Source organism: Cetorhinus maximus, chromosome 3 (genome assembly GCF_964194155.1).
Source record: "Cetorhinus maximus chromosome 3, sCetMax3.hap1.1, whole genome shotgun sequence".
Taxonomy (NCBI): domain Eukaryota; kingdom Metazoa; phylum Chordata; class Chondrichthyes; order Lamniformes; family Cetorhinidae; genus Cetorhinus; species Cetorhinus maximus.
The window spans coordinates 89,552,296-89,572,706 of NC_135881.1; the positions used below are offsets into that span (position 1 = coordinate 89,552,296).

Consider the following 20,411-nt stretch of genomic DNA (forward strand, 5'->3'; position numbering starts at 1 on the left):
TGTGATCACTGTGACAACAATAAAGAGACTGATCAATTAACTGACAAAAATGCTCAATTATTCTTACTTGAAAGTAATGCTTCAAAGTACCAAATTCGAACAAGGTGCATTAAGAAATGACTGGAATTAATGAAATTGAAGTATCTATCAATCTCATTGAGCTGTCAATCAAAGAAACATTTATCAATTATAGATGAAAGGGATTCAATTTCAAACCAGTTGAACACATTTTTGTCAACCTAATCCTATGCTTTCAGCTTCTGAATGACCTTTAGTTATTATTTACACTGGTAGCTACAGTGACTTGGGAAATTCAGATAAGGACAAGGATACATTTGATTCACTATTCTTCGTGATTCACCAAAGTTGGGAACGTAGTGTTCCATTCTGGATATAAAGGCCTCGAGAAGGAAATGTTCAAAATTATGCTGCTTCAAGTTATTCAGGTGGCGTGCCCAGGAGACTGCGTCTAATTTCAAAGTTGCCTACATTTACATTATTATCATGTGCTCAAATATTGTCAAAATTCCTGTATGCGCATCAAGAAAACATAAGTAGAAAAAGCGTGGAGACAGTTTAATAAATTTTATATCTAGCCTCATACTTGTGTGTTATATTTGGGGGAAAGAGCTATTGATCCACAAGAAAACTCATCAGAAGCTTGGAATACTGTGTTTCTCAGGAATTCTGTGTCCTCTAATTTATAGATGAGGAAAATGATTTGTTTTGCTATTGAATCAAATGCTTTAAACCATATTATTCGTCCCCAATATAATGTTGGACTGAGCCTGGCTGTCAGATTGACGAGAGGGGTAAAAGACTCCAAGGGTTATTGTTCATTAAAGTTGGTTAATGTCTATCGTTGTTAGCCTTTTCTTTCCTAATCCGTGATATTGCGACTTTGAAATCCTGTCACAAGTATAATTTTTTTTCTATGCTGAAATGCTTGCTCCCACTATTTTTGGGCAAGGATGATGAGGATATAGCCTTTCGCCCACTCATTATGGCTTTGAAATCCAGATAGCAGTGGTGTGGGAAATGTTTCAACAGATCAAATTGTACATGAGGTCAGATAGGGTAGATGAAATTTAAGATAGACATGTAGCAAGTACACACATGGTAAAGAAAGGTGGGTGGCACGTGTATTCCATGAATGGTTTTGAAGTAGCTAAGGATGAAGTTGCAAGAGACCCAGATTGAATATTTAGCACACCTAACAGTAGAAAATGGGGACACTGATTCAAACTGCAAAAAGGTGAATTTAAGACAGATGTCAGGAAATTTTTTCGTTAATACAAAGAATTATCAATGCATGGAATGAACTTCCAGGAGGAATAGTGTCGGCAATAATCCTGGAATCATTCAAGAAGGATCCAGTAAGAGGGCTTGATGACTTTTCCATGGATAAATTAAGATGAGCTGAGTTTTCTCCTATATTTGTCTTGTGATCTCATGAGCCAAAATAAATAACTGTTATGGATTATATCACTGAGGCATGGTATAGTCCCGAGCCAAATTGGCATTGGATACCTATCATACTGAGAGGGAGTGAAAAACATTTCCTGAGGCAAAAGGTTCATTACAGTAATTTAAAAGCAAAATACTGTAGATGCTGGAAATCTGAAACAAAAATAGTAAATGCTGGAAAAGCTCAGCAGGTCTAGCAACATCTGTGGAGAGAGAAACAGAGTTTACGTTTCGAGTCCGTATGACCCTCTGAAGAAGGGTCATATGGATTTGAAACGTTAACTCTGTTTCTCTCTCCACAGATGCTGCTAGACCTGCTGAATTTTTCCAACATTTTCTGCTTTTGTTTCAGGTTCATTAGTGTTGGAATTATTTTGGCATGCATAGACCCGCAAAATATTTGTGGTAAATTTAGTATCTTTATTGCAACAGTACCTCTTTAAATACCAATCTAATGCCATCCAAACCTTCCCATGCCATCACACTCATGCTATAGCCATCCCATTCTTTTCATTCCTCATATCTACCCCATTCCATCCTTCATTCCAACCTTCTTCCCGTGTAATCCCCATCTCCCATTCCAATCCTCCCATGCCATCCTATTCCTGCCTCCAAACCACACCTCCCAGCCATCCCAGCTCAACTGCGTTCTCACCCTCCCCTCCTGCGTTCTCACCTTCCCCTCCTGCGTTCTCACCCTCCCCTCCTGCGTTCTCACCCTCCCCTCCTGCGTTCTCACCCTCCCCTCCTGCGTTCTCACCCTCCTCTCCTGCGTTCTCACCCTCCCCTCCTGCGTTCTCACCCTCCCCTCCTGCGTTCTCACCCTCCCCTCCTGCGTTCTCACCCTCCCCTCCTGCGTTCTCGCCCTCCCCTCCTGCGTTCTCGCCCTCCCCTCCTGCGTTCTCGCCCTCCCCTCCTGCGTTCTCGCCCTCCCCTCCTGTGCTCTCGCCCTCCTCTCCTGTGCTCTTAATTAATCCATATTGATTGGGAAAATCAAATTGGCAGAGGTAGCCACGAGCAAGAATTCATAGAGTGTATTCGGGACAGTTTCCTTGAACATTATGTTGTGGATCCAACCAGGGATCAGGCTATTTTGGATCTGGCATGTATAATGAGACAGGTTTAATAAATTATCTCAGAGTAAAAGATTCCCCTAGGAAACAGTGACCATAACATGGTGGAATTTAGCATTCAGTTTGAGAGTGAGAAACCTAGTTCGGAAACAACTGTGGCTAACTTAACTAAGGGTAATTACAAAGGAATGAGGGCAGAGTTCATGAAGCCATGCTGACTCTGCTTGATTATATTATGCATTTCTAAATGCTCTGCTATTCCATCCACTATTATAGACTCCCAACATTTTCCCAATGACATGTGTTAAGCTAACTGGCCTATAGTTACCTGTTTTTTGTCTTTCTCCCTTTTTGAATAAGGAAAGGAATTTAAGGAGAAAAGGAGTTTAGCGGAAAAGACAGTTGATGAGCAATGGCAGACGTTCAAGAAGATAGTTCATGACTCACAACAAAGATATATCCCAGTGAGGAAGAAGGATTGTAGGAAGGGGATAAATCAACCATGGTTAACCAAGGAAGTTAAGGATGGTATCAAAGTGAAAGAAAAAACATACAATGTGGCAAAGATTAGTAGTAAGCCAGAGGATTGGGAAAGTTTTAAAAACTAACAGAAGATAACCAAAAAAAAATAAAGAGGGAGAAAATAAACTTTGAGGGTAAACTAGCAAGTAATATAAAAACGGACAGTAATAGCTTCTGTAAATATATAAAAAGGAAGAGAGAGGCCAAAGTGAACATAGGCCCCTTAGGGAATGAGGCTGGGGAAATAATAATGAGGAACCAGGAAAAGGCAGAGGAGTTGAATAAATACTTTGCATCAGTCTTCACAGTAGAATACACCGATAGCATACAAAAATACTAAATAATCATGGAGCAAAAGTGGGGGGGAAATAAATACAATAACTATCACTAGAGAAAAAGTACTGGGGGAAACTAATGGGGCTAAAGGCTGATAGGTCACCTGGACCTGATGGGTTGCATCCTAGGATATTAAAGGAACTAGCTGCAGAGATAGTGGATGCACTGGTAGTAATCTTCCAAGAATCCTTAGATTCTGGAAAAGTCCCAGAGGATTGTAAAACTGCCAATGTGGCACTCTTATTCAAAAAGGGAGGGAGACAAAAAACAGGTAACTGTAGGCCAGTTAGCTTAACATATGTCATTGGGAAAATGTTAGGTCTATAATAAAGGATGGGATATCAGAGCATTTAGAAATGCTTAATATAATCAAGCAGAGTCAGCATGGCTTCATGAAGGGGAAATCATGCCTGACAAATTTATTAGAATTCTTTGAGGAGGTAACAAGCAGCATAGATAAAGGGAACCAGTAGATGTAATATATTTGGATTTCCAAAAGGCGTTCGATAAGATACTATACATAAGACTACTTAATAAGATAAGAGCCCATGATGTTGGGGTAGTATATTAGCATGGATAGAGGACTGGCTAACTAATAGAAAACAGGGAGTTGGAATATTCATTTTCAGGATGGCAAACTGTAACTAGTGGAGTGCCACAGGGATCAGTGCTGGGGCCACAATTGTTTACAATATATATTAATGATTTGGATGAGGGAAATGAATGTACTGTCGCCAAGTTTGCAGATGACACAAGTGGTGAAGATGACACAAAGAGTCTGCGGAGGGATATAGACAGGTTACGTGAATGTGCAAAAACGTGGCAGATGGAATATGATGTGGGAAAATGTGAGGTTATGCACTTTGGCAGGAAGAATAGGGGACTGCATATTATTTAAATGGACCAAGACTGAAGAAAGCTGCAGCACAGAGGGATTTGGGGGTCCTAGTGCATGAATCCCAAAGCTAGCGTACAAGTCCAACAGGTAATAGGTAAGGCAAATGGAATGTTGGCCTTTATTTCAAAGGGAATGGAGTATAAAAATAGGGAAGTCTTGCTAAAACTATACAAAGCCCCAGTTAGACCACACCTAGAATACTGCGAACAGTTTTGGTCCCCTTATCTAAGGAAATATATATTGGCATTGAAGGCCGTCCAGAGGAGTTTCACTAGGTTGATCCTGGGGATGGAGGGATTTTCTGATGAGGAGAGGTTGAGTCAGTTGGGCCTGTACTCATTGAAGTTCAGAAGAATGAGAGGTGACCTTATTGAAACATATAAGATTCTTAGGGGGCTTGACAAGGTAGATACTGAGAGGTTGTTTCCCCTCGTAGGAGAGTCTAGGACCAGAGGGCATAATCTCAGAGTAAGGGAGTGCCTATTTAAAACAGAGATGAGGAGGAATTTCTTCTCTGAGAGTAGTCAGTCTGTGGAATTCTTTACTGCAGAGGGCTGTAGAGGCTGGGTCATTAAGTATACTCAAGGCTGAGATAGACAGATTTTAATCAGTAAGGGAATCAAGGGTTATGGGGAAAAGGCAGGAAATTGGAGTTGAGGATTATCAGATCAGCCATGATCTCATTGAGTGGCAGAGCAGACTTGATGGGCCAAATGACTTACTTCTGCTCTTACGTCTTATAGTCTTAAGCCACAACTTCTGATGCCAAGGACCAGTTGTGAAAATGCAGGCTTCCCATGCCTGTAGGTCCACACCTATTTCTGTCAGTGGACAAGAGTTTGATTGTGTCATTCTAATGGCTCAAACTATAATTACTGAGTGATTGCACATCTCTCCTTCCAGACACATATTGCACCCCTGATACAATATGCTGATAGGTGTGTCTGAAGAGGACTTTGACCCTTGTGTCTTTCTCTTGGTGTTCACTTTCCTGCTCTATCAGAAATCCAAACAATTTCTTCTGCGGAGGAAATTGAGGACCTTTGGATTATCCTTGGCCGCTGATTGATTGTTTTAGGAAACATTGCACTGTTCCCCCTGCCCATCTAAAAGCACCTGTCAGTGGTATTTGAGAACATTTTTCAGAACAGTCTTATGATTTGTATCAACCCCCACCCACAACAACACAAAATTAAAGACAAATTGTGGGTGTCTCAATCGTATGAGGGAAAAATTCCTTAAGGAAGCATCCACTATGCCTCCCCATCCCTTAGTGGGTAGATGTGATACCCCAAACTTTACAGTCCATCAGTTGGTCTCTTCCTCCAATTCTTTCTCCATATGTGGAAGTATGTCATCTTGTGGGAACTTCCACAGAAAGCTAAGGGAAGTTTGAAACCCAATGTGTAGAAAGATAGTCATTTATGATATCAATATGGTATAGCAATAGACTGTTAATTTTAAAAAATGCAAGCTTGTCATTAAACTGCCTGCTACTCTGACCATCATTTTGAAGAGCAGTTATATATGTTTGTATTTTGTTACTGTGTGTGATATGATTGTGTAGCAAATGTCCAGGAAGAGGTTGTGGGTCTTATAATTAGGTAATTCTTTCTCACTAATACTGTAATTTAAATCTGCATTTTAATCATGACTGTTCTGATCAATTAATGTAATTTTGGTCTGATCACATTTTAAAGGTTAAATATTGCTTTTAAATCAAGTTTTAATTTATATGGTACTGGACTAGCATCCCATAGATTATAGTTGAAATTCCAATAGGGGAAATTGTGAAATTGAATTCAATGTGTCTGGTAATTTGTCGGCCAGCACCAAAAAATTATGTCAAAACCCAATTGGTTCACTATTGCCCTTAAGGAAGGTACCCTGCCACCTCCGTTCAATCTGCCCTGCATGTGATTTTGTTCCCGCGTTGTGGTTGACTCAGTGCTCTCCGGTCAAGTAGGTTATAAATACTTGTCGCTTACTTCCCAAGATTAAATATGAAAAAGATTATATTTATTTTTTCTCCCTACTTCATTGGTTTTACCAATTAGGATCCATCTCACAGATGTAAAGGGTAATCAATTATCTTATGAAAATTCAGCTAGAATTTTCATTAAAAATCACTGAAACACTGATATGAAGGGAATGATTTTCAACGGCCAGACTCTCATTTATTAACTGAAAAATGGGCTTATGGGGGGAGGGGCAGCAATAGCAGAGTCAGCACCTTGGCCATCCGTTTTGGCACTTGAAGCCTCCCGATGCAGTTTCCTGGGGGCCCTGTAAATGGTTACAGACCTAAGGCTTGCTTAAATATGCAAATTGAGGTCCTATGCCAGTTGTAGGATCCTGATGACAATTTTTAGGTACAAATGGGCATAGATAACTTTTTTTAAGTTGTTAAGCTAAAGTACAAATGGAAAAAATAAATCATAATTTTCAGTGTTGTATCGAAACTGGCCAGATTGTGCAAATGTGAAAAGTGAGACACTGTCATAATGAATTTGTAGTTAATGTGTGTTAGTGTGATGCCTTTACCATTAAAAATTCCTATCTCATAGTGCCTCTTTCAGGAGCAACAGATCCTGCAGGTACTTAATGATTTTTTAATCAAATTAACCCTAAATGCCTAATTTAATATGTAACATATCAATCTTTTCAATGGTGCACATGACAGGTTGAAAAATATGATCATGCACTTGCCTGCCTCTGATGTCTTGCAGTTGCTCAGTCTCTTTTGCTTCCACCTCTCAAATTTACCCCTCTCTTTTTCTTTTTGCTTGGGAGGCGATATGGCATATTAAGAAAAAAATGCCACCAAGAACTGCATATTTGGGGTGGGACGTTGCAGGGAAAATATGCACTTTTGTAGGTCATGCAATCATAGAATCTTATAACACAGAGGAAGGCCATTGGGCCTAATGTGCCAGTGCTGGCTCTTTGGAAGAGAGTCGTACTTAGTCCCACATCCTAACTTTTTGTCCGTAACCCTGTACATTTCTCATCCTTAAGTACCTGTCTAGTTTCCTTTTAAAATAATTTATTGCATCAGGTTTTCATCGTTTCAGGTAGTGTGCTCCAAATCGCAATGGCTGAGTGAAAAAATTTCTCCGCATCTCCCAACTGGATCTTCTGCCAATTCTTTTGAATCTATGACCTCTAGCTGTTGACTTGCTCACCAGAGGGAATAGTATTTTTGTAACTACTCTGACAAAACCTTTCATTATAGTCATTTGGTAGTATGGAACGTGAGTATTGCTGAGTAAAGACATTTTGTCGAAGCTTGTCATCTTGCACCCATCGGGACAATCACAAGAATGCCAATGTCAGGGGAATCAACAACTTTATACTGCATGAGAAGAGAGAGAAAGCGCTGATTGGTTGGCAAGTGGTCTCTGATCGGCAGAGGCATTGCCTTAGAGAATGCACCAGTTAATGGTGATTGACAGTTAACTGGCAAGCATTGTTTGAAATTTTAAACCAGGCAACTTGACTCTGATTGGTCAAGGCATTGCCCTGAGGAATGAACCAGTGAATGACGATCTTTTATTTTGTTTCGCTGGAACAGGTGCAATGTTTATACATGTTCTTTTTGTTAGCAGAGAACAGGGCCCAAAGATGTTCTGCCTATCACCCAAATGAGTAATGTGGTATATGAATTTCAATGCCAATGTGATGCTAGGTATGTAGGCTGTACGTCCCAAAGACTGGCGGATCGTATCAAACAGCATGTCCCTTCTGCTGTTCGCAACAGGCAAGGTACAGACCATACCCAACCAGCCCGTGCTTGCAAAGCCCAAGTAACCGTTATGCTTTTTAACCACTTGAAAGGTAGCAGGGCAAACTGATAATGATCTGTGTATAGGGACACCAATATCTCTCAGTTCTTCTATAAATGGCAAGATTTTATAAAGTATAATGCGTTTCTATAATAGTGCTCACAAAGTGGATCACTTCACACTTCTCCATATTCATGACATTTGCCATGCTTAGCCCATTTCACCAACCTGTCTATGTCATTCTAAAGCATTTAGCTATCTTCACCGCTATCTACTTTACTACTTTGCCAAGTTTTGTATTGTCTGAAAACTTTATAATACTGCCTCATGCACCGAGTCTAGGTTGTTTATAAAAATTGCAAAAAAATAATGGGCCCAAAACTGACCCTTTAGGGAACACCACTGCAAACCACCTTCTAGTCTAAAAGACATCCATCCACTGCCACCATTTGCTTCCTGGCACTGAGCCAATTTTGTATCGATACTGCTACTTTCCCCTTAATTCCAAAGCTTTCAGTTTCTGGAAGTCCATGTGTTATATATTATGAAAGTCCATATATACAACAACTACTGCAATAGCTTGATCAACCTTCTCTGTTACCTCATCAAAGAATTCAATTAAGTTACTCAGAAATGATTTGTCTTTAACAAGTTTATGTTGGTTCTCCCTGATTAACCCAGACATTTCCAAATGAAATTTTATTTTGTCCCTGTTAGTGGTTTTTGATAACTTCCCCACTATCAAGTTTAGGCTGACTCCTGTAGTTTTCTGGTTTATCCCTCTTCCTTTCTTGAATAGTGATAGCAACCCTCCTGCCCTCTGACACTACTCCTATATCTAATGAGCATTGAAAGATTGTGACAAATGTCCCTACTCTTTCTACCTTTACTTCTTTTATTACATCTAGACCATGACTTAGCAACTTTCATTTTTTTTTTAGTACATTTTCTCTATTATCATCATATCCATAACTTCACTTCCTCTTAGCCACTTTCTCTACTTTCTTGATGAAGACAGATGCAAAGTATTCATTTAATAACTTAGCCAGGTTCTTACCCTCTTATCAGAAATTGAAATCTGATGAAAGGTTATTGACCTGAAACGTTAACTCTGTTTCTCTCTCCGCAGGTGACCTGCTGAGTATTTCCAGCATTTTCTGTTTATATTTCAGATGTTCAGCATCTGCATTTTGGATGAGTTGTAAGATCCTGGTACCCAGATTGTACAATCTCAAGGTGATATGCTCTTACTATAAAACCATGTTTTGTTTTGCAGAAACAAGATGCTGGTCAAGTTCTGCTGGATATGGTCTATAAACACCTGGACTTGATTGAAAAGGAATATTTTGGTTTACAATTTATGGATGATTCAATAGAATGTCCTGTAAGCATATATTATTTAAAACATTTGAACATTTTTTCTTCTATGCATGCATTTCGTTACTAACTTGGTCGTAAAATCTAATGTGGATTTACTAATATTTCATGCACAGAGGTGGCTTGAACCTAGCAAACCTATCAGGAAACAGCTTAAAGGTAAGCGTAGTGACTTACTATAACTAAATGTTATTAACCTCCCAAAACTGTTCGTTGAATTATTTAGCCACTGTTTTAGTTGCTTCCTTAAATTAAAATGGAAATAATGCAAATAACCTTAATGTCTTGAGTAAAAATGTAGGCAAATATGAAAATATGCAAATATGAAAGGATGTGTGCCTTAGTATTTCAGAATTTACAAAACTTTTTTTTTGAAGTAAAAAGGTTTCCCTCCCAGCCTTTTGAGAAAGTGCTTGACCCTCCAATCATTACCTCTACTGGTGGCATGGAGCTAACTTGAAACTGTCATGAAGGGAACTGTTGACATGGCTCCACATTACATTACTTGTCCAAGTAAAAGTATTTTTCTTCCTTGCCCTCCTGTCCTGAAAATATTGTTGGGTTTGCAGTTCCATACTTCTGCAACCTCTCACATATAGCTGTTTAACTACGAGCCTTAATAGTTTGAGTGTTGCAATATTTATTTATATGTAAGTATCACAATCAAGTCTGATCTTTCTTTTATGCAATATCCACTTGTGGATTTAAAAGGAGGCACTGGAGAACAATCAGAAACTCTGATTGACAGGAATGCTGAAAACAATTGGTCTGGCCCAAATGACATTGAGAGCACGGGATAGGCAAGGGATTTAACCAAAGAGCCTCCTGTTCAATAACACAAGCCATGACGTAAATGAAAAAAATGAATGCAGTATTTATCCAATAAGGTGACAAAATTCTGTTGTGTCTTCCTCACAATCTTCAGTTTATTGTATAACTAAGGGTAGAAATTCTGGTAGTGTTACTGCCCTGCTAGAAATATGATGCATGGTACTTATGAATATTTTCCCCCCATTGTAGCCTTATCCAAATCCTCTGGGAGGGTCACTTAAATATTAAGACCAGGTGCTCAACCCAGTAACTATATTGTAGCGCACTGCCAGTCTCTTCTCCCACATCCGACAGTTGGCATCTCGAGCCACCTACACTTGCTGGAAGGAGAAGAAGCCCTGCTAAATAGGCTGGAATTTTCCAGCCCCACCGCATCGGGTTTCCCTGTGGCAGATGTGGCGAGCCATTCAAATCTCCGTTGACTTCAGCGGACTGGAGAATCCTGCCCATAGTGCCTATTAATAATGTTAGGCATTCTCTGCAAAAAATGCTATGAAAAATTGGACAGGCAATCAGCTTAATCCAGTTCCAGTGTGGGCTGAAACACAAAGTGTATTTTTTCTTTATTCTTTTGTGGGATGTGTCACAATCTTTCATGCGATGTGGGTGTTACTGGCAAGGCCAGCATTTATTGCCCATCATTATTTGCCCTTGAACTGCGTGGCTTGCTGCACCATTTCAGAGAGCAGTTAAGAATCATTTCTGTGGGCCTGGAGTAACATGGACAGCAGACTAGGTAAGGATGGCAGATTTTCTTCTCTAAAGGGCATTTGTGAACCAGGTGGGTCTTTTCAACAATCAATGATAATTTCATGGTCACTATTACTGGGACTAACTTTCAATTCTAGATTTATTCATTGAATTTAAATTCCACTAGCTGCCATGATGGGATTTGAACCCATGTCCCCAGATCCTTACTAGTCCAGTGACATTACCACTTTGCTACTGTCTCCCCCACTCTCCAAGTGTTCCCATAGACTGTTATGGTGATGTTCTACTTATACTGTAGTGAAGTTCTTAGATATATCTTTGAGATGTAGCATTCCTTTCATTATGGCCTATTGAACATGCCTGATTTTAATCACTGACCATTAGTGGCCATGCCTTCAGCTGCCAAGGCATTTGCTCCGGAATTTCCTCTGAAAATTTTTCCACCTCTCTACTTTTCATTCCTCCTTTAAGATCCTTCTAAAACCTACCTCCTTGACCAAGCTTTTGATAATCCAACCATCTTCCCATGACATTCAGTGGCATTACCATAGCTGAATCCCTAACTATCAACATCCTGGGGGTTCCTATTAATCAGAAACTGAACTGGACTAGCCATATAAATACTGTGGCTACAAGAGCAAGTCAGAGGCTGGGAATTCTGTGGCGAGTAAGTCACCTACTGACTCCCCAAAGCCTGTCCACCATCTACAAGGCACAAGTCAGGAGTGTGATGGAATACTCGCCACTAGCCTGGATGAATGCAGCTCCACCAACACTCAAGAAGTTCGATACCACCCAGGATAAAGCAGCCCAGATAAAGCAGCCCACTTGACTGGCAGCCCATCCACCACTTTCAACATTCAATCCCTCCACCATTGATGCACAGTGACAGCAGTGTGTACCATCTACACTGCAGCAATTCACAAAGGCTTCTTCGACAGCACCTTCCAAATCCGTGGCTTCTACCACCTCGAAGGACAAAGGCAGCAGATGCACGGGAACACCACTACCTGCAAGTTCCACTCCAAGCCACACACCATCCTGACTTGGAATTATATCATCATTCCTTCACTGTCGCTGGGTCAAAATCCTGGAACTCCCTTCCTAATGCCACTGTGGGTGTACCTGCACCACATGGACTGCCATAGTACAAGAAGGTGACTCACCACTGTTGAGAGGGTGTTGGTTACAGATCGCTATGCTTTAAAGAAGTCTCCATAGTCTTCTGTAGGTTAACTGTAAGTCTTCATTAACTACTAGAAATATTCACACATGTACAGTGAAGGGTACAAGCTAGGAGCTGACTCTGTGCTTAGGTCTATTCTCGCTCTCCGCTGAACACCACACTGACCCTGAGTCTGGGTCATGTGCCGCCTTACATCACTGTGTGGGCGGTACTGTAATAAGTCCCATGTTAACTCTTTATGTGCCGGACCCTTATATTACATCTCCCCCCCAAGTCTTTATCCAATGCATTTGGAGTTATGCTAGTTTATTTCATGTCTTACATTATCAGTCCCATACATTTACATTGTTGTTACTACATTATCATTATTATTACTTTAGCACTATTACTACATTATCACTACTCCATCTCCCTTCAAATCCTTGAATTTAAGTTTCAGGCAGTATGGAGGCCTTATAACACTTCCCTATCTCGTTCACAGCTCTGTTGAGGGAGTGGTAGGCTCTGTTGTTGCTGGTTCTTCTCGTTGGTCTGGAGGTTGAGCTGGAATCTGGGTATCTTTGTCGAAAGCTCTCCACTGTTCAGTGGGAGCAGCTGGTCTAGGGATAGGGTGGAGACTCCTCCTGTTTAGCCTGACCGCGCCTCCTGCAGTGCTAATCTGGTAGAACCGAGGTTAATCCTCGTTCTTTCTAATGACAGTACCTTCTCTCTCGATGTCTTTAATCCAGATCTTGTCACCCTCCTGTAGTTGTGGCAAGTGTTTGGCGCAGTGCCTTCTGTTGTAGGTAGAAGCTTGCTTCTGTCTGTATGACAGCTTTTTTGTTTGGATGCCCAGGTAATCCTTGGTTACCAGCTCTGGCCTTAATTTTTTTGGCAGAATTGGAAGTTGTGTGCGGAATTCCCGGTCCATCAGCAGTTCAGATGGGGACAGGCCGCATTGTAACAGGGTGAACCTGTAGGTTAGCGGTGCTGTGGGAAAGTCCTCATTCTTTTTCAGGAGCCCACTTTCAGTTTCTCCGTTTGACTGTAGGTATCTTTTGAAGCTGGTGCAGTGACAGAAGCTGGATGTGGTGCAAAGTATTCATCGGAAAATTGTGAGTTGTTATCGGACACGATCTCGTCAGGGATGCCATGGCTTGGAAACATATCTTTTAGCGCCTTAATTACTGTCTCTGTGGTGTATATAGTTGCTTCACCTCCATCTGGAGAAGTAGTCCACTACTTTAAGGAACGACCTGCTGTTGTAGACAAACAGGTCAATGCCCAGCCTTTCCCATAGCCTGGTAGGGAATTGTGTGGGGATGAGGGGTTCCTTTTGGTCCTGCCTGTGCAACGCCCAAACCTAGCAATTCACAATGTTCTCTTTGATTGCCTTGGAGATACCTGGCCGCCAGACAGTGGATTGGGCCTGTACTCTGCAATTAGTGATGCCCAGGTGACTCTGATGTATTTTTTAAAGGATCTCTGGCCGCAGGGAGACCGGGATGACCAGCCACTCCGCGTAGACCAGGAGGTTATCTGTGACTATAAAGTGCTTTTGTTGCTCAAACTAAGTTTTTGTGGTCTCTGTCGAGGCTACCCTTATTGGCAGTCTCTCCAGATGTGGGCATGCTCCTCCTCACTGTGCATTTTCTCCTGGGGGATCTGTTGGAGTTAATTTGTGGTCCCTTGGATGTGTATTCTTGTTAATTGGGGGCAGGCTTACTGTTCTTCAACAAAGTTTTTTTTCATTCATTCATGGGGATGTGGGCTTTTCTGGCTGGGCTAGCAATTGTTGCCCATCCCTAGTTGCCCTTGAGAAGGTGGTGGTGAGATGCCTCCTTGAACCACTGCAGTCCATGTGGTGTAGGTACACCCACAGTGCTTTAGGAAGGAAGTTCCAGGATTTTGACCCAGCGACAGTGAAGGAACGGCGATATATTTCCAAGTCAGGAAGGTGAGAGACTTGGAGGGGAACTTCCAGTTGGCGGTGTTGCCATATACCTGCTGCCCTTGACCTTCCAGGTGGTAGTGGTCATGGGTTTGGAAGGTGCTGTCTAAGGAGCCTTGGTGAATTCCTACAGTGTATCTTGTAGATGGTACACACTGCCGCCGCTGTACGTCGGTGGTAGAGGGAGTGAATGTTTGTGTATGTGGTGCTAATCAAGTGGATTGCTTTGCCCTGGAAGGTGTCCAGCTTCTTCAGTGTTGGGGGAGCTGCACTCATCTAGGCAAGTGGAGAGTATTCCATCACACTCCTGACTTGTGCCTTGTAGATGGTGGACAGGCTTTGGGGAGTCAGGAGATGAGTTACCTGTCACACGGTTCCTAGCCTCTGACCTGCTCTTGTAGCCACAGTATTTATATGGCTAGTCCAATTTCTGGTCAACACCCAGGATGTTGACGCCCTGTTTTGTCAGGAGGCCCATTGTGGCCCTTGAAAGTGTATCTGCTGTTGTCTGATTTTTACCTTGGACATAAACCGTCTCACAGACGAACCTCATGAAATGCAGGTGAAACCTCTGGATTCTGGGAGGCATCTTTGCCGGCTCCTTCTTGTTCAATAAGGAGACTAGTGTTTTATGGTCCATTTCAACTGTGAACATGAGGCCAATGATGTAGTCAGAAAACTTCTTGCATGCCCATGTGACTGTGAGGGCTTCCTTTTCTATGACGGTGTATCTTGACTCCAAATCTGACAGCCTTCTGGCAGTGTAGTACACAGGTCACCGACTTCCATCCAGTTGTTCCTGAAAGAGGACTATTCTGAGACCTGTAGATGAAGCATCTGCTGCTCTGGTAGTTGGTAGGGCTGTGTTGTAGTGGGCCAGAATGTCAGTGCAGAGCAGCATCACCTTGATGCGAGTGAATACCCGCTCTTGATGTGAGTCCCAGCACCAAGCTTGGTATTTCTTAAGTAGGTGCCGCAAGGGCTCTGTGACCTGTGCCAAATTCGGTAAAAACATTTCCAGCTGGTTCACCACCCCCAGGAGATGCTGGAGGTCAGGGGCTGAGGATGGGATGGGGAACTTGCTGGTAGCCTTGGTTTTTTGTGGGTCTGCTACGATGTCTTTGTTAGTGACAATGTGGCCCAGGAATCAAATTGATGTTTTGGAAAACTCACATTCGTCATTAAGCATCAGCCATGTTTCCTGCAGGCACATTGAGACAGCTGTGAGTCTTTTGTCATGTTTCTCCACTGTTGCACCGTGAACCAAAACATCATCCATGTGGCAAATGAACCCCTGAAGGTTCTGCAAAATGGCTGACATCGCACATTGAAATATTTCTGGCGCTGACGTGATCCCAAGTGTCAGGTGTTTGAAGAGAACCTGCCAAAGTGGGAAATAAATGTTATCAGGAGCCGGGACTCCTCATTGAGAGGAAGTTTCCAGAATCTGTTTTTTGCGTCCATTTTTGAAAACACTGTGCTCTTCAAGGGTTTAGTTAGGCTTTCCTCCACAGAGAACATGGGATGGCTACAGCTTTGTTAAGCTGTGCCAAGTCGACACAAATTCGGCGGGACCGTTCGGTCTTGGGATTGGGATCATCCTGGAACACCATGTAGTCGGTTGTGTGATTTGGAAGATGACTCCCATGTTTGTCATTTCATCCAGCTGCTGCTGTAGATGTGTGATGAGCGGGAGGGGGACCTTTTGTGGAGTGAAAAGGCACATGGGTTTAGCAAGCTCTCTCAAAGTGATCCTGTACACGTTTTTCAGGCACCCCAGTCCTGTGAAGAGCTTTGGGAACTCACTTTTGTATTTCGAGATATGCCCTTGGTTGATCTCATCAATCTTTTGTGGGAGGTTCAGTTCGACACATTCATTGTGGCTTAATAGTGAGCAGTCCCGGTTGTAGACGACTAACAGGGTCTCTTGGATTGTTTTGTCCTTACGCCTCAGTGTTGCTTGCACGGTGCCCTTCACTAGTACTTGTGATCCACCTGCTGCGTACAGGGGCGTTGTGGGTGGCATCAGCTGTTGGGTCGTCAGCCATGGTTTTTTTGTCCGACAAGGCTGTCACCCAGGCTCCTGTATCTAATTTAAAATTTGTTAGATGGCCATTGACAGCAGTCCAAAATGAGATACCAAGATCTTTGACTTCACCCAAGAAGCATGGCTGTCTCTCTTCTGGGTTTGCAGTCTTGACCTTGTGGATCACCTTTGGGCCTTCCGTACATTTCAGAGTTTTTGCCTTGCACGGTTTACCATAGTGTCCAATCCTGCTGCATTGGAAGCATTGTGCTGCACTTGCAGGACATTGATATCGCCTTTAAGGGTGCTTCCCTGCACAGTGCTGGCATGGTTGATCTGCTGGCCTGTTCTGGTATTGCTTTCCCTACTTAGAGTGTCCCTATGTCTTTGTTGCTTAACTAGCTGGACTGAGAGTTGGCCTCTGCACCATGTTTTATTCTCTCCCTTTAAGATTGTCCTGTGCTACTCATGGATTCCTCACTGTCTAACTACCTGGATTGCCTTTTCCAGGGTTAGATATTCCTTTGCATGTTGATCTTCTGACTTTTTATTTAAACTGAAGTGATGCTGTCTCTTAAGAATCTTTTCGTCTGAAGTCTCCAATTTTGTGATTGATCTGGGCCATGGATTAGTCCAAATTGACCTGGAAGTGTGGAATTGTGATCCATGTTAAATTTTTTTTAAAGTGTATGTGCAGCTTTAAGAAATTTCTGAATTTCAAAATTGCATTGCTGTTCCTTCAGAGACAAAGGGATTTCCTGTGCTTGCTGGTTTTGGCATGCTCCACAAAAGGGCGTTGGTGTCTCCTTGAAAAAAGAATTTTTAACAATGGCTGCCTGGATCACCTGCCTGCTGACTTCCTTTGTTCAGTGGTTTACTTTTTAAACTTTCAAGTCAGTTGAATTGGAGCTTCTGCTGGTTGTTTTACTGAGCTGAACTGTCACGACAGTCCCAAAATATTTAATTATTTCTCTTTTTACTCCGTTGGACGCCATGTTTTCCGGCTCTGACTCGGGATCGGGTTTTAGCAACAGGTTTCTTTCAAACGGCACTCTGACACTGAATTACGTAAAGGAGTTCCCAGGACTTGCTGCAGCATGAAATTTTAAAAATTAAGCTCACCCTTGCAGGTTCTGTCGACTCTGCACTCTGACGATGGACTTCCAAGTCTTCTGCTACAGTGAGGAGTTTTAAATTTCAGCCTCCAGCTTCCAAGCCTTTCTTTTGAACTTTTACTGGTGATTTTTCCTTTGTGTATCTGCTGCTGGAGCTTCTTTTTAGGTCAGAATGCTTTTTTGAATTTTTCCTGAGCTTTCCAGCATTTCGGTTTGTCTCTGCATTTTAGCAAGGTTTTGGGTTTTTTCCCTTTTACTACCACCATTTTTTTTTCTTTTATTCATTCACGGGATGTGGGCTTCGCTGCCTGGGCCAGTATTTATTGCCCATTCTTAGTTGCCTTTGAGAAGGTGGTGGTGAGCTGCCTTCTTCAACCGCTGCAGTCCATGTGGTGTAGGTACACCCACAGTGCTGTTAGGGAGGGAGTTCCAGGATCTTGACCCAGTGACAGCGAAGGAACGGCGATATATTTCCAAGGGGAGAATTTTCTCCCCATTGTGCGGGCTGAGTGGGCGCGTGCCATTTTACGTGTGCGGGCCAATTAAGGCCCACCCAGTGTGCCGCGCACCCGGAAGCGCTCAGTGCTCCCTGTGCAGGCGGGGGAAGGAGGGGGAGCACGGAGCTGCCTCAGGGAGATTAATTTGTTTGTGAAAAACTGAAGAAGAGATTTTTTTAAAATTATTTGGACATGTCCCCTCGTGTGACAGTGTCACATGAGCTGGGACATTGTCTATGAATTTTATTTAAAATTTTTATTACAGTTATAAAGCCTTCATGAAACCTCATCTCGCCCGTGGATGAGGTCCCTTGAAATATGCGAAGGCCGCTTGGGCTCTTCGCCTGCCCGCCAACCTTAACGTTGGATGGGCAGTCCTGACAATCAGTTTAATTAAGTACTTAATGGCCTTAAGAGGCTTTTGACAGTTCGACGGGCGCGCAGCCGACCCCAGTGCCTGCCTGCCGAACTGAAGATCGGAATGACGTGTGGTGATGTCAGGACGCATGACCGACATCACTGCGTGTCATTTTACGCGTCGGCGAGCAGGGCCAGCCCCGCACACTGACCAGAAGATTCAGGCCCAAGGCAGGATGGTGAGTGATTTGGAGGAGAACCTCCAGGTGGTGGTGTTCCCATCTATCTGCTGCCCTCCAGAAGGATATTGGTTACAGAACGGTATGTCTTAAAGAAGTCTTCTGTAAGCTAACTGTAAGTCCTTATTAACTACTAGAACTATTTACATATGCACATTAAAGGGTACAAGCTAGTAGCTGCCGCCATGTTTAGGTTTGTTCACGTCTCTGCTCAACACCACACTGACCCTGGGTCTGGGTCATGTGCCTTCTTACATCACTGTGTCGGCAGTACTGTACTCAGTCCCACATTAATCCTATATGTGTCAGACCCTTATACTACAAACACCACCTTCTCGAGGGCAATTAGGGATGGGCAATAAATGCTGGCTTAGTCAGTGGTGCGTGCATCCCATCAAAGAATTTTTAAAAATCTGCCCTAATATCTCCTTAAGTGAGCTGGTGCCAAATTTTATTGCATAATACTCCTTTGAAGCACCTTGGGATATTTTATTTTATGTTTAATACGAGTTGTTGTTCTGAGGTTAGGGTGAGACATGTTTTAGCAGCAGATTGGAGGGAGTTACTTTTTATCTGGCCTTGCTACACCAGACTAGAGAGCACTTGATACAGATACTAGACGCTTGAAGTGCGAGGAGTTCCATTCCCCTGCACAAATAACTCTTTTAAATAAAAGATGTTTTAATAATTTAAACGTGTCTTTTTCACCTAAAATATTTCAGGAGGCGCACTAAATTTCCGAGTGAGATTTTTTGTAACAGACCCTAATTCTCTGCAGCAAGAACAGACAAGGTAGGCAATGTGCATGTAAGTACAACTTATGGCATAGCACCTCAACATTGTGCATGTACAGAACCTTTAAAGTGTAAATAATGACATTTATTCAATTGGCTATTGCCCAATCCATAAAATCTCAATATATTGCAAGTCCCATTTCAAATCACTCACTTGATGAATGTATAATTCAAAGCCTGTCTAACACGATAGTTATCTGCATGGTTAAAAAAGCAAAATTGACTGAAATAGCCGCAGGCTGGAATTTTTTCCAGGAATTTGTTTCTTTTCATGTAGTCCTGGAGCAATGCGATATGAAATTAAAGATTAATTGATTTACCATTCCTCCCCATCCCTGAAAGGTGGCAAGCACGTTTTCATTCACTCCTGCTATGGGCAGTTTTTTTCAGCTGCTGCACCTTCAGCCTGTCACATGCAGATTTGCATCCCTTTCTGTCTAAAAAAAATAGAACAATCAGATCTCTTGGTTCTTTTCAGTTGCATTTACAAACCAAGCAAATACGTGAAGCTGACCAATTTAATTACTTGAATAAATTTCTTCTTGAGACAGTGGAACAGGAAAATATAATTTATGTCATATAAACCATGTACAAACTTAAAATATTTGCAAATAAAACTTTGAAATTACCCATAGTTTTACAATTTCCTGCTAGAAACATATTCAATAAACTGCTGCTCATTAGTCTACCCTTCTTCAGATTTTTCAGGCTTTAGTTCTGTTCTCTCTATGCTTTCCATGGGACATCCATTCAATAGGTCCTGGGTTTTGCTCGTGTGCAATATCTGTCCCTCAGTTTCTTTTAAAAACTTTGCTTGTTTGTGTCTTTAGAATGATTCTTGGTATTGCCTCCCCAGAGCAACTCCACAGGAGTTGACTCTTAAGAAATATGTAGGTCTGTTTGTAAGATCCAGTTCATTACTGAGAACTGCATGAAATGAGAAAGTGCTCTGATTGCCTATTTAAACTGGATAACTCGAGCTGTGGTCTCACTCTTGTATGTTGGGGCAACGTGTGTCACAGCTAGAGTTCTTGGTTGAATTATTGTTACTGGGAACATTATTGTCCACATGCAAATCTTGGGGAGAAAATTGCAGTAATTTCCATTGTTTCAGCAACAAGAAATGGCATTGAAATCACCATTGTTTCAGCTGGTTATATTCCCCATAGCATTATGTGTAAATGGCAACAAAGTTTTATAGAAAATATAATGTAAGTTTAGAACTCTATGTATGTTACTGTTGGTAAATTTGTTTCAAGATGTTGTT

At 42.1% G+C, this 20,411-nt stretch overlaps 1 protein-coding gene across 2 annotated transcripts in view; it reads left to right on the forward strand.

Annotated features, from left to right (window-relative positions):
- LOC144678765 (tyrosine-protein phosphatase non-receptor type 3-like) overlaps positions 1-20,411 on the forward strand; it is a 252,812-nt gene that overhangs the window by 48,599 nt on the left and 183,802 nt on the right. Inside the window, exons 3-5 of one of the 2 annotated variants that reach the window (XM_078538642.1) lie at positions 9,358-9,465; positions 9,575-9,617; positions 19,073-19,142. In XM_078538642.1, coding sequence (XP_078394768.1) covers positions 9,358-9,465; positions 9,575-9,617; positions 19,073-19,142 — 221 coding nt within the window. The remainder of the gene's footprint in view (positions 1-9,357; positions 9,466-9,574; positions 9,618-19,072; positions 19,143-20,411) is intronic. The other variant, XM_078538644.1, reaches the window with a different exon arrangement.